The following is a 15,206-nucleotide window of genomic DNA, read 5'->3' as shown; positions in this document are numbered from 1 at the left end:
CTCTTGCTCAGGCTGGTTTCAAACTCCTGAGCTCAAACAATCCGCCCGCTTCGGCCTCCCAGAGAGCTAGGATTACAGGCGTGAGCCACCGCGCCCGGCCTCAGATAAGTCTTCTTACCCAGCATTAAACCATATTTCCTTACTTGTTACAACAAAGTAAAGCACCATACAAAACTAAATCACGCATTTCAAAGTGAAAGTGTCAATGTCCAGCCCAAGTTAGGTGCATCAGCTGCCTGCCCTGTGGTTTCCTATCGCCCATCCAAAGAGTATCTGTAACAATGTCACCTGAGGTAGATTTGCAAAAACCATGGACTCTTGCAAGACAACAATTAAAAGGCAAATAATTCCATTTTTAAACATGGGCAAAGGATTTGAATAGACTTTTCTCCAAAGAAGATATTCACACAAATGTGTATCTTCCATGTTGACCTATGGTCAAGAAGCACATGAAAAAGTGCTCAGCATCATCAGTCATTAGGGAAACGCAAGTCAAATCCACAATGAGATACATTTCACACCCCCTGGAATGGCTAAAATAAAAAATACACACAATAACAAGTGTTGACAAGAACGTGGAGAAACTGAAACTCATACACTGCTAGCGAGAATGGAAAATGGTACAGTCACTTGGAAAAGTTTGGCAGTTCTTCAAAAAGTTAAATATAGAATTACCATATGACTCAGCCATTCCACTTCTGGGTATGTATATACTCAAATAAAGTAAACATGTGTCCACAGAAAAACTCATACACAAATATTCACAGCACCATTATTTTAAGAGTGAAAACAACTCATATGTCCATCAACTAACGAATGAATAAACAAAATGTGGTATACTCATACAACAGAATATTACTCAGCAATAAGAGTGAATGAAATTACTGAGATATGCTACAACATGTATAACCCTGAAAACCCTGAAAATTAGTGAAAGAAGCCAATTATAATGGGCCACATGGTGTTTGATTCCATTTGTATGAAATAACCAGAATAGGCAAATCCACAGAGACAGAATTTACATTAGTGTTTGTCAGAGGGTGGGGAAGGGAGGAATAGGGGCTGACTGGTAATGAGCACAGGGTTTCTTTCAAAAGTGGCAAAAATGTTGTAGAATCCATGTTGATGGTTACAAAACTTTACGAATATACAGTTGTCCTTGTTATCCATGGGGGATTGGTGTCAGGACCCCCTGCAGATACCTAAATCTGCAGATGTTCAAGCTCCAGATATAAAGTGATATAATATTAGCTTATAACATGCACACATCCTCCTGTGCCCAGAAAGTCCTCACTTGAGGTCATTCATAAGTTCTTGGAAACTGTGACCTTAAGTGAAATGACATATAACAAAATCGATTTTACCATAAACTGAGTGATATAAACGTGAGTTAAGTTCCTGCAGCATAGGTCACAAAAACATCATCGAACTTCTAGATAAAGACCAAAACTCTTGTTAATAGTAAACACTGAAGTAAATGTGAGCTATTCATACATTTAAGAAAGATTAATAAAAGCAAGTAAGATAATTATTTACTCCATTTCTGGTGAATCAGCGAGTGAGGGCAGACCTCCTAGTGGTGGGTTAAATCAAGGAACAAATGTTTGCAAAGCAAAAACTATGAGGACGCCTCTTCCCACCACGCCAGTCCAAAGCCATCACAAACACAGCAGCTGGCTGAGCTCTTTTGGACCGCATTGTTTATTTTCGTGCGTTTGGACCATTATGATAGACTTTAGTAATTTTTATTTTACAATCATTTGTACTCATTCATTCATTTTCCAGCCCTCTCATTCCAATTCTGGTGGCGGGTGGCTGGAGCCCATAGGGCAGCTCATGGCGCCAGGCGGGCACCAGCCCTGGCCAGGACACACTCACACTCACTCACTCACACTGGGACCATGGGGATGTGTCGATGAACCTTAAGGCCACAGCTTGGGATGTGAGAGGACACCTGAGTATCGGGAAAAAACCCACGCAGACATGGAGGGAACTACGGACTCCACACAGACAGGGATCTTAGCCTGATCGATTCTTTTTTTTTTCCTCACCAATGTTACAAGGAAACAATGTCGAAGGAAAGATGTTATTTGAGGACCTGCTGTACTTTAAATCATCTCTAGGTTACTTAGAATACCTAATAGTATAATATATAATATTATAATGCCTACACATCACTTTATTCAAGTGGAATCAATGTAGCACTCTACAGGCAGCAAAGGCAAGTTTTGCTATTGGAACTTTCTAGATTTTTTTTTTCTGAATATTTTCAATCTGAGATTCATTGAATCCATGGACATGAAACCCACAGATAGAGAAGGCCAGCTGTACAAAAAACCACTGAACTGTAAGCTTTAAAAGGATGAATTTTATGGTATGTGAATTATGTCTCAATAAAACTGTTATTTTAAAAACTGGATTCTCAGGGTCCACCCACGAAGATTCTGTCGGTCTGTGATTGGCCCAAGAATCTGTCTATTTAAAAGGCTCCCCAGGTGAGCCCAATGCACAGTGAGGCTGGGGAATCACTGGTGTGCCTAGCACATTCACTAGAAAGGTACTTGATGTTTGACATTTCAAGGAAAAGATACCAGTAGAGATGGCTTGAGGTAAGCAAGACTGCAGAGAGGCTGTCCGTGCCCAAGTCCTCTAGGCCTCAAGTAAGAAGGTCCCACCCAGGGTGGCTGCTGTTGTTCTTATTCCCATAATTACTGAAAGAAAATAAATGAGAGACAATCCTATTCTTCATTAAATACTAAGTTCAAAATACTATCCCCTCTATAAAGCCTTCCCCAACTCCTCTCTCCTTCCTGAGTTCCCACCGGAATGAACTTCCTCCACTACGCTGCGTTAGATTTTCAGACTTCTGTTTTAGTCCTTACTTGATTATAAGCCTTTTTTTCCTCAGTTAGAAAATAAGTCTCCAAGGCCTGTGAATTTTTCATGTTGTATCCCAGCATCTATCACAACTCCAGCTGTATAACTGAGCCTAAAAGTTGTTTCTCAAATGAGTTGAATAAATGAATCAAATACTGATTCTGATTTGTTTCTTTTTTTTTTCTAATTGAGGGGACAAAGTAATGGAGATCCTTTCTCAATGGCTAATGCCAAAATAAGGTTATAAACAAACACTACTAAAATTTGAAGTTAATGAATTTTTATTTTTATGACTTTTTTATCCTTTGTAATATTAGAATACCTCAAAGAGTTTTTGGTGTTGTTTTACGTTTGGTTTGGATTAATGTCTCTCTAAATTCCTCACCTCTAATGAGATTGATTCACTAATGAATTCTAAGTACATATCTCCGAGAAATAATAGAACCTCTTCAACCACAATCAAAAGACCACATCATCAGGTGAAAATTTCAGATTCAAATTTCTAACCAGACTAAGTAAAGACTGAAGTCTGTGCAAAAAAAGTATACACATCTCTGGGGTAAAATACTTTTTAAATAAATATTTCTTCTATGGGATACTCTTTCATTGCAGAGAAAATGTGAGACATCACCAAAAACTAATAAACACAAACCAATGACAAAGTATTCAGTCAATATTTTATATAAAATATTTTTACTTCCATTTACAAAGAATATTCATATACCTTAATTCAATTCTTTCTCGTAATTATTCTGAACTAGTAAGTGTTAAAGCAACACCTATAACCAATGTCTTTTCGCACAAAATTCAGAATGATTTTTACCTCAGAATTCATTGGGTGATATTTAGAATAGTTCTAAATCTAAGGTAATGGAACTAACAGTGTAACCCCCAAATATCGTTTTCTATGTATGGGAGTCCAGATTATTCCAGCTCTGGATCTGTGCTGGACAATGTCGTACCCATCAAATAGATAGACTTACTGATTTCAGTCAGTCAATGGTGATGGTAATATGTTGGTATTTTACGGCAAAAGACATGAATTTAAATGTTAACTTTTTCCAAAGGTACAAAGAGTTCATAAAATCTACACATATAACAACATCCAGAAATTTTGGCAGTAACAGATCAAACATGATAAAATTTCTCTTTGCACACAGAAACAGTATTGTGCCTTTTATGACTAAACTTAAAAAGAACATAATTTCATAATAATCATTCCCCTAATTCTCCAGAGTTTTAATTAGCTAAAATTCAGGACAAAACTCTATGTTAATGTGGCATTATGATGTACCATTTAAAAACATGAAGGTCATGGAACTGAAAATGCTGAGCTTCTCGCTCCTGTATATACTGGCCGCGCTGCAGACCTGAGCAAGCTAGGCCTGGCCCAGGACCGCAGCATCAGAGTAGAAAACAGAAAATATTCGGGACAATGAAATTCAAATTGGTGATGGTGTTGGAATAATAAAACATTTTAATGTGTTCACTGAAACAGAAGTCCTGGCACCAAGACATAGTACCGTCTCTCACATCTAGCGGAAGCCCAGCCAGCCAGACCTGACCTGCCAGCCTCACTCTGTCTCTTTCACAGGAAGTTAAAATCTCATCAGACTTCACTCTTCTTATTAAGCTATCTGTTCACTGGGTTTCTGCCAACACAATTCATATATCTTGGCCGGGCGCGGTGGCTCACGCCTGTAATCCTAGCACTCTGGGAGGCCGAGGCGGGCGGATTGTTTGAGCTCAGGAGTTCGAAACCAGCCTGAGCAAGAGTGAGACCCCGTCTCTACCAAAAATAGAAAGAAATTAATTGGACAACTAAAAATATATAGAAAAAATTAGCCAGCTACTCGGGAGGCTGAGGCAGAAGGATTGCTTGAGCCCAGGAGTTTGAGGGTGCTGTGAGCCAGGCTGACGCCACGGCACTCACTCTAGCCTGGGCAACAAAAGCAAGACTCTGTCTCAAAAAAAAAAAAAAAAAAATTCATATATCTTTTCCCCATTCACTCTCACATCCCAAACACATGAGCATTGTCTTTACTCAAAGAAAAAATCCCCATCAGATGCATTTTATTTCTCTAACTGGGTCAAGGTAATGCTTTATCCAAATTATTATTTTGTTTCTGTAGGGTCACCAAAGAACATTTCATGAAATTATAGTTGCTCTACCACTTTGGGGAAAATAATTAAAAAAAAAAAACAGTCCAAAACTTTTTTTCCTTCCTATCCTGTGAACATGCAACAGTACTCTCTTACCTTGCTCTAAAATTAGAACCTCCATTCTATCCCTAGGGGACATGAGCAAGTTGTCTAAAAGTAACAAGTCTTGTCATTTCATCTCCCATTAACGCTGGCAAATGACAGAAGATCCCGTATTGGGGGAGATAGAATGAGAAACTGCAGTAAATTCTACTCCTAGATTATTTTAGTCTGGAATAATTTATTTTATATGTAATAACATGGGATATATGGGAGACTGTGGTCTGGTCTAAGGGGGGGATGCTTTTTCATTTTAATTTGAATGCACTTCTTCATAATCTTCTCAAAACTTGGGGTTCATTTTGGCCAAAGCAATAAATTAAATGAATGTTCAGTTGGAGTAAATAGAGTCTCAACTCACCTCTCCATTTCTTTTGCATTTTCTCTCTCAATTTCCTTCTCACTGATAACACCAGAGATATCCCATATCTTATACAGCCACCAAGAACTTCTCACCTGTGAAGTCCCAGAGCTTAGAGTTTGTACATGGAATATTAAAATTTTCTCACCAAATTTCCATTTGCCCTGTCTAGCAGAGGTGATGTGGTATGAAAGGGAAAATGCTAAATCATGACACCTGGAATTTGATGAATGAAATGGAAAAGACTTACTATCTGTTATGGACTTAATTGGGTCAATCAAAATTCCTATGCTGAGTCCTAACTCCCAATTCCTCAGAATGAAACCTTATTTGAAAACAGGGTCTTTACAGAGGTAATCAAGTCAAAATAAGGTCATGAGGTTGGGTCCTAATCCAATGTGACTAGTGCCCTTGTAAGAAGAAATTTGCATACAGAGACACACAGAAGGTTCTATACTCTTCAAGGAGCAAAGAGGGAAAAATTTTTCTTAAGAAGAGATACAGAGGGAAGATGACATGAAGATACAGGGAGAAGATGGTCATCTATAAACCAAAGAAACAGGCCTGGAACAGATCCTTCATCACCACCCTCAGAAGGAACCAACCTGCATATTGCTAAGTGAAAGAGCCAGTCTGAAAAATGTATATGATTCTAATTATATGACATTGTGGAGGCAAAATTATGGAGATAATAAACAAATCAGTAGTTGCTAGGGACTTGGGAAGGGGGCAGGAATGAATAGATAAAAGACAGGAGAGTTTTTAGGGAGGTGAAACTAGTGTATACGATACCATAATAGTAGATATACGATGCTACTTATTTGTAAAAACCCATACAACTTTACATTACAAAGAATGTATCTATTCCCATATGCATACACAGGTTAATTAATATACTTCTTTGTTCTGTTAGCTAAGAGAGCCTACAAGCAACAATGTCCCAGAAGCAAGGAGCACAGTCAGTGCCCAGATCTTGGTTTCGAATAACATGCTACAATAAAACAAAACAGAGCTTCTTGGAGAAATGCCTGATTTTAGTGTGGGTGCAGAAAATACAAAAGATGATCCCAAGCACCTTGTAGTGCCAGAAAGTAAGGAAGTGCTCAAAAACCAACAAACCTAAAAACCATACACACAGTGCTGGGGAGATATCAAAGAAATGCAGGAGCCATGGAAAGAGCTCTCAATGGCCAAACCTGGAACAACTGAACAAAGCAGTAAGAGATAATAACCCAACATATAAAATAATATCCATGAATCTATACTGATATAAAAATCACTGAATACATAAATAAGGGAGAAGAGACAAATCCCTCATGCAAATCAATTTTGAATAATTTATGTAGATATTCTGCCCACAGGGAGGTGGAGCATAATTCTTCACTTTTTAAATGTGAGCTGTGTATAGTGACTTCTTTCCAAAGAATACAGTATGGAAACGGAGAAAAATGAGTAACTTTACGGCAGAGAAAACTATCAAACACTACCTCAGCCATGTGATCGAGGTCAACATTAACAATCCTAAGTTATGTTCATAGTATGGACTCGTGATGTGATAAGAAAGGCACCTTACGTCTATGATCTTCTTCCCCAAAACCTATAATCTCAGCCTAATCATGAGAAAAACACCCGAAAAATCCCAGTTGAAGACCATTCTACAACATACCTGATGAGTACTCTTCAAAACTGTCAAGGTCATCCCAGAAACAAGCAAAGTCTGAGAAACCATCACAGCCACAAGGACTAAGTGTAATGTGATAATATGGATGAGGTCCCGGAAGAGAAAAAGTATGTTAGGTTAAAAAAATAATAATAAAATCTGAATGAAGTATGGACCCTCATTAACAATCATGTGTCAATATTGGTTCCTTAATTTTCACAAGTGTACCATACTAATATAAAACGTTAACAATAGAGGAAACAGGGGAAGGAGTGTATGGGAACTCTCTGTACTATCTTTGCAACTTTTCTGTAAATCTAAAACTCTTCTGAATAAACAGTTTATTTTTAACAATACATATATATGATCCAACATATGTTAAAAAATCCACAAATAAAGCTCAGCTATATTACTAAAAAAAGGCGTGAAAAGAAGCAAAATATTATCCGTAACTGTTAGAAACCATGCCCAAATATGACAGATATAAGGTAACTAGAAGACAAAGACTCTACCTATCTATTCTATATGGTCAAGAATTTACAGAAAGACATAAACTAAATGAGAACAAAAGGAAAAGATGCAAAAGAGCACTGAATGAAACTTCTGGAGATGAAAACATAGTATCTGAAAAGAAATTTCACTGGATAGAATTAACAGCAGATTATACCCTAAAAAAGGCTCAATCTTCTCATGTGTATAACATAGAAATGAGGATCTGCAGTGTTGTTGTGAGGACAAAGGGTAACTTAGTTGAAAGGACTAAAGAAATAATTAGCACATTATAGATACAATAAAAACTTTCACCTCTTTCTGCTCTGTGCTTTAAGTCACTCAACTACATTTATTGAGCAGCTATCATGCCTCAACTATGATTGTAAGATACGAAACAAAATATCCATAGTCCCTACCCTTATAGAGCTCCAAGTCTGGTGGGAAGACATAAATCAAACAGATAAATAACGTGCATGGTAGCTTTTGTTTTTAAATGTAGCAAACATTGTTAATTGCCTTCCTAAAATCCACTCTTTTCATTCTTCTTGGTAATCAGAACCCTGTTTTTTTTAAGGGCAGCAATTTGCTGGATCAGTCACTTTTGCAGTAGAGGTAGTCAAGCACAAAAGTCCTGGCCAACTGTAAACATAAAAAGTAGGGATAGAGGAATACCCCAGTAAAGTATTTGCTTTCTACACAAAAGGGGACACCCGTGGCTGATGCCCCCACCCCTCTTTCTCCTCCCTTATTCCACTGAATGCAGATGTGATAACTAGAGTTGCAGCAGCCATCTTGTTGCCTTGAGGAAAAAGCCAAGAGAATGCAGTGTGACACTGCACCAGACATCCAATATTTTCTCTCTATGACTTTAAGTATGTAAGCCTAAGCTCCTTGTGGGAAAGTCTAGCTTGGCAGAGTCAACTGGCTTGAGAAAATGAAGCCAAGACCTAAAAAAAGTAAATCTGAGGGAAAGAGAGGGCATGCTAGAAAGCATGTGAGGAGAAAGAGGCTGTCCTCCATGCTTCTTTCAGTTTGGTTATATGAATGAATATTTTTTTCTTTTTTTAGGCTGGTTTACATTCAGTTTCTATTACTTGCAACTAAAGAATGCAAGCCAATATAACTAATGTGATTCTGAACTGCAATAAGAGGTATAAGGAAAAGAAATAGGTGCTATGAGAAAGAATAAGAAGGTAGTTAGGAAAGATTTGTACAAAAGCAACATGAAAGAGGAAACTTAAGAAATAAACACACGCCAGCCTGAAGAAAAGTTGAAAGAAAGGTTTCCCACCTGCCTCCTTCCACCCTACCCCATCACCAACATAAAATAAGTGTGCTCTAAACACAGTAGGGAAAGGTTTTCCTGCGAAGAGTCCTAGCGTGGGTGTTGGAACTTGAGATTGGGTAGAGCAGATTCTGAGATGTCTATGGACCCACCCAATAGACCTGGAGGTGAATGAAAAAGGCAACTCCATGCAAGAATAAAATATACTAAAACATACCACCTTATAGCAAAGTTTTTTTTACGCTGGTAATGGTAAAGATCTTGAGCTCCCCAGCCACACACCTTGAGGAAGGAAACTTTCTCCTCCACAAAATCTGCCAAAGTACACAGTACACCATGAGTGTCCTCCCATTTAAAGGAGATTTTGGATAAACATAAACAACTTTAACAGGAAACCAGCACAGCTGCCTTGATCAACATACCCTTTATTCATAAAAATGAATGGCATTTAAGAACTACCAGATATTAGAGAGAAACCAACATCATGAAAAAGCAATTGATTGCAGAGGGGGGAAAAAAAGTTAATGTAAGACAAAAACAACTTTTAACCAATTTTATTTAATGTCCTCAGAAAGGTTGTGTATAAATATATTCATAAATAAAAAACAAGCAGCTCTGAAAAAACAGAAGTCAGAGAATAACAGAATAATCTGGGAGATTAAAAATATGAATTTCAAAAGTGAAAAATTCAGTGTAAGGACCAAATAATTTTATTAAAATAATTTTATAAAAAACCAAATAGTGATCTGGGAAACATAGGGAAATCTACCTTAACACAAAAGACAGAAAATACGACAGAAAAGTTAAGAGATGCTCAATACATAAGCAGAAAGTAAAATCTATAGCTAACGGACATTTTAAAGGAAAAAAGAGACAAAATAGAGAGGAAGAAATACTCAAAGAAATAATAGAAAATTTCCCTGAGTTGAAGGAAACAATCCCTGGAATTAAAAGAGACAACCAAGTACCAAGCAATACAAACAAGAAAGACTCAGATGCAGCCTGATAAAATAATATAAGGAAAAGCTTAAAAGCTTCAAAGGAGGAGGAAAAACAGATTGCCTACAAAGAAATGAGCTTAGTTTGACTTTAGAAGTATCAGCCACAACAGGTGCTAGAAAGTACTGAGGCTAAGCCCTCAAAAGGAAAATTAAGACCAGAGTATTACACCAAATGATGAATCAAATGTAAGGACAAAATAAAGAAAATAAAGACATTTCTGGAATTTAAGGACTCAGATATTTTATCTCCCATTTATCATTTCTTCAAAATTATTTGATAATACAATCTAACAAAATGATGAATGTATTCAAGTAACAGGAAGATGGAAAATTCAAAACAGTGTAACTAATATAAGAGTTCATTTTTTTTTAAATCTCAGATTTTTAGCTGTGCTCATAAAGCTATATATTAATGAAAATTAGAACAGGAATCCTAACTCTTCAGAGAAAACAAAAGTTTTCAAGAAATAAGTAATTTATAAGTGAAACAAGCCAAGCACAGAAAGTCAAATATCACATTCTATCTCATAAGTGGGTGCTAAAAAATGTGTACACATGGACGTAGAGAGTGGAAGGATAGACAATGGAGACTCGGAAGGGTGAGGGGTGCTGGGGGTGGATGATGAGGAACTAGTTCATGGGTACAAGCTACCTTATTCGGGTGATGGGTACCCAAATAGCCTGAACTTGACTGCAGTACAATCCATGCATGTAACAAAATTAAACATGTACTCCATAAATTTGTACAAATAAAAGAAAAGAAGCAATTTGTACATTTTCATTCATCAAATAGTGCAATTAAGCTAGGAAATTTTGAGAATCAGTGTAATTTTTCGGTTAAAAGAAATTAACAAATTTTAAAATAAGTTGTAGAAGAACATTACAGTCCAAATATGAAGTAAAATAAACTCTAGTATCATTTTACGTAAAATTTGAGCATGATTTATAGTGAAGAAAAGATTTTTTCTTCCAGAGGTATGGTTTTCATGTCACAAAATTTTATTTTCTTTTTTTATGAGTCTAATTGTACTACCTGTTTCCTAATAATAATAATAAAAATAATAACCACCTATTATTGACACTTAACATATGTCCTCTTTTAAATTCTTCATATACATCCTATTCTAATGAAGGAAGTTCATTTATTAGGCAGTTTAATCCTTTCAATGACAGCACTGTGAGGTTAAGTGACTTTCGCTAGGTCACACATTGATTGGTGAACCCAGGCAACCTGGCTCCAAAAAACTAGCTCTTAAACACTTGGCTACACGGCCTCTTACGATGCTCTTTGGTACCTTACAATTCTTAGAATCAATTTGTTAACCTAAAACAAGACAGCAAACTAACAATTAGGAAACCTAATAATGTAAAAGTAACAACGAACCACAGTAAGGAGAGGGAGAGGAGTGTGTAAGTAAGCTATTGCCTAATTTTAATAAAAATGTTATATATAATTTATATAACTATTAGAAAAACTAAAAAGAAAAGTTAAAGATGGTAAATTAAGAAACAGCAACATAAGCAAATTATTCAGAGGTTTGGGAGGAACAAGAGAAGCTAAAAATAAAGAGGGAGTGGGGAAAGGGAAGCCTTGTGTTTTGTACCATTTACATTTTTATTAAAATTATCAGATATTATTTTATTACGAAAAATAATTCTAGAATACTATTATTGATAATAATAGTACCACCCTGTAAAAGAAGGATAAACTGAAGAGGGTACCTTTCAATTCTGGCATGGTAAAAGAAAAAAACAATAAATGTTACCAGAAGGAAAAAAGAGGAACAAGGATAATATATAAACGTATTCCAGCATACTCATCTTCTTTGCTAATTCTTTGTTTCCACATGATTATGGGCTAAATGAACCATTTTTTCATATGAACTCCTAAAAAGACATTCATTTCATTGGCTTTGGACAACTATTCAGTCACATCCACTCCAATCTTCCACCGTGCACACTTCATTTAAAGAAAGGGCTGTCTCAAGTCACACATTATTGGCAGGAGTCGACATTGGTATTACCTTTTTCAGGTCTAATTTGGAAGTTCTTATTAAAATGTAAAATATGGTTAGGTTACATTTTGACCTAATCATTTTGCTTCTCTGAATCCACCCTACAGAAACACTCCCAAATGCTCAACGATAACTGCACATGGACCTCCAATTTGACAGAGGAAAACTGATAACTAAAAACAACCTAAATGCACATTGGTAGATGGTAGAATATTTTGTTGTCATTTTAAAAATAAAATACATCTTTTATGTAGTGAGTGACACTGAAAGCTACCCACAACATATTGCTAAGTGAGAAAACGGTTCAGAATTATATATTATACAATTTTTTGTAAAAATATGTTATATATACACATACACATCACATATATAATGTGTGCGGCACCATGCTTAAGGTGTTGTGTGGAGGAGATGCTGCAAGTTTTTTTTTTTTTTACTTTTCTTTATTACCTTTTTTTTTTTACAATCAGCATGTATTGTTTTCATATTTTAAAAAATTAGGTCATGACTCAATTGTCATATATCTGGGATGGAAAAAAATCCAAAAAGGGAAACACTTAAAGTCTTTCCAAAAATTCATTCTCAAAATCAAGAAAAGTAATTCCACACAATAACTAGCACGTTGCAGTCTAGAATTAGGGAAAAGGCTAACGTCACTGGCTGGATCACTGGTTAGTGAACTAGGGCAAGAAAACGAGGGCACAAAAAGCAACTAACGCAGGGTTGGGCAGCGAAGCCGTCAGCCGCGCGGCGCAGGCAGCCGAGGGACCTGCAGGGAGGACGTGAAGGCTGAAGGGGGCCCGGGCGTGGGAGACGAAGGAAACTGGCCCGTGACGCTGGCACGGTAGGAAAAAACTGGGACTGGCTGTGTGGGAACGAGGTCGGAGGGTCAAACGACGGAAGGGGTGGGAAGGCGCTCCCAGGGCACTGCTGGAATCCAGGGAACCAGTAGGGAGCAGGAGGCGCGGCAGGCAGAGGAGGGTCAGGCCGGGGCGAGCGGCGAGAGTGGGCGGGGCGCCCGGGAGCCGCGCCGCGGGGCTTGTGAGGCCCAGCCGAGGCCGAGGCCCAGGCCCAGGCCAGGGGTGCGGGCCGGAACCCCCGCTCCGCGCCCGCGGCAGGCGCCAGCTGCCAGTACCTTCCCAAGAGAGCTCGCCTCCCGGCTCCCGCTTCAGGAACTTGTACCAGAACGTGTCCACGCGGCCCGGCTCCGCCCCGTCCTGCGCCGCCTCCTCGGGCGCCAGCTCCACCTCCCCGAGCCACAGGCCCGGCTCCTGCAGCGCCAGCGCCCCCGCGCCCGCCGCGGTGCCCGCCGGCCTCAGGCGCACCGCCCCGCGCGGCTCCCAGCGCCCCAGCTCGGGCCGCGACCCCACGACCAGCAGCTCCGGCCCGGCGCCGGCCACGGCGGGCGGCACCACCACCCCGAACCGGAACCGCATGGCGGCGGCGGCGGGTCTGCCGGGCCCGCTCTCCTGGTGGCCCGAGCGCAAGGCGGCCGCGGCGATTGGGCGGCGGCGGGGGAGGCCCCAGGTGCCCGCGGGGACACGTGCGGTTCTGCGCCTTTTTTAGGCTGCATCACGCGGCCGGGGAGCCCGGGCCTCGTCCGGGTCGGGGCTGGTGGCCGCGGCAAGTGGGCAGCGGAGCCACCAGGTGCCTCTGTCCGCGCCGCAGCCCCGCGGGCGGCTGATGTCCACTCGGGGTACTGGGGACGCGGCGAACAAAAGCAAAGGAAAAGAGAACGGATTAGGAAAGGAAGGAAAACTTCTCACAAGCCCCTCGATTGTCCAGTCATCTTTCCAAGAGACTCGAAAGTATCTTTATTAGGTCCTAAAGAAAGGAATGGCCTCTAGACAGCGGCCTCCAAATAGTGAAGTTGGGAGAAGATCCTGGACCGGTTCTCTGGAGCTCTGCAGCTCTTAACCAAGTCACTTACTCCCTTGTCTTAAGTTCTTTCTGTAAAACGAGGATATGAAATAATGATCTTTCAAGCTCTAAAGGTTCTCTGATTGGTGAGAGAGGCATCGCTAAGGACCAGGAGCTAATGCAAAAGCATTTCATACCTTTCCCTTGCCTACTCCAGTTTGAAGCCTGAAAAGACACAGGATCCCTTACTTTACTTTTTTCGAAAACTGCTATATTTTTAGTATGTGTAAAATCAGTTTGGAGTAAATACTTTCAAGTGCTTTTCAAGGTCAAAACAAAAAGTGTAATTCTGTGAGTATGTGTATGACTTTTATAATATTTTAAGTGGCATGACAATAAAAACTCTTTGTTTAAAATTGGTTTTCAGTAAAAGTCAGCACTATTTTTTCAACTTAAAACATTTTGGGGTCACTCTCCCAAAATGTTTTAAGTTTGTGGGTGGGTGAGTGAGTGAAAAAAGAAAAGAAATAAAAAAATAAAACATTTTGGGGTTAAGAAACAGAGGGTTGTAGCTATCTGGCCAAAAGAAAATTACTTACATCTTGGGGTGAAGGGGACTTCAATTTTTCACCACTACAAGATGAACGAATGTACTGTTTACATATTTCTTAATTTTTTTATTCATTAACAGAATTATTCTCATGTTCTTACGTTTGTATATTCACTACCATTTAAGATAACACAAATCTCTCATGTGAATTAAAGACACAAAGGCATGTGTTTTCCAGCATTTGGAAGTTTATGAATAGCAAGGGGAAAAAAGGCAAACTGTCATACATTCAGAATATCAGAAGTAAAGCAGAAAGAAGTGCAAAAATGTAAACTACACAAACTCAGTCTCTCTGGAACTATCAGTAAACTAACAATACATTTCACTTTTAAATGTTGATATTCCACTCAAAGTTTGGTTGGTTGCTAAGGTTAAGGATAAACATCCAGAAAAACTGGAAGATAGACTGGCCAAACACGGCTGATTCAGTAGCAAATCAGACATTAAATCACAGTGGCATGTGAGTCAGTTTATTCAAACTTATGTTACAAGATATTCTTAGAGTAATTTTAGGAAAATAAGAGTCATTTGGCCATGCAAAGAGGACTGTTTGTGTACAGTGAAATTCAGATTCCAGTGAACCTTCTCATCTCTTCAGGACCTGGGAGCTAACAGTTCAGGACTTTATTGTGCTCTGCTGCACAGCCTGTGTTGTGTACTTTCCAAATGGTGTTATTCCCACGGGCTCTTCCCAAGTGAGTTCTGCCCATTCTGTAGATGAAACGATAGCAGAAAAAGAAAACAATATATTTGTTCAACAAATGTTATTTCCTTTCCTCAGTC

General features: G+C 39.0%; 1 protein-coding gene across 2 annotated transcripts in view; it reads right to left on the bottom strand.

Annotated features, from left to right (window-relative positions):
• The window catches only part of EPM2A (epilepsy, progressive myoclonus type 2A, Lafora disease (laforin)), a 94,376-nt gene extending 80,637 nt beyond the window's left edge, over positions 1 to 13,739 (bottom strand). The window contains exon 1 of one of the 2 annotated variants that reach the window (XM_012655542.1): positions 13,089 to 13,739. In XM_012655542.1, the coding sequence (XP_012510996.1) occupies positions 13,089 to 13,389 (301 nt within the window). In that variant the 5' untranslated portion in view covers positions 13,390 to 13,739. The remainder of the gene's footprint in view (positions 1 to 13,088) is intronic. The other variant, XM_012655541.1, reaches the window with a different exon arrangement.
• Between the last annotated feature and the right edge of the window lie 1,467 nt (positions 13,740 to 15,206).

This window comes from Propithecus coquereli, unplaced genomic scaffold (genome assembly GCF_000956105.1).
Source record: "Propithecus coquereli isolate 6110/MARCELLA unplaced genomic scaffold, Pcoq_1.0 Scaffold48, whole genome shotgun sequence".
Classification (NCBI taxonomy): domain Eukaryota; kingdom Metazoa; phylum Chordata; class Mammalia; order Primates; family Indriidae; genus Propithecus; species Propithecus coquereli.
This window is presented reverse-complemented; position numbering and strand designations above follow the sequence as displayed.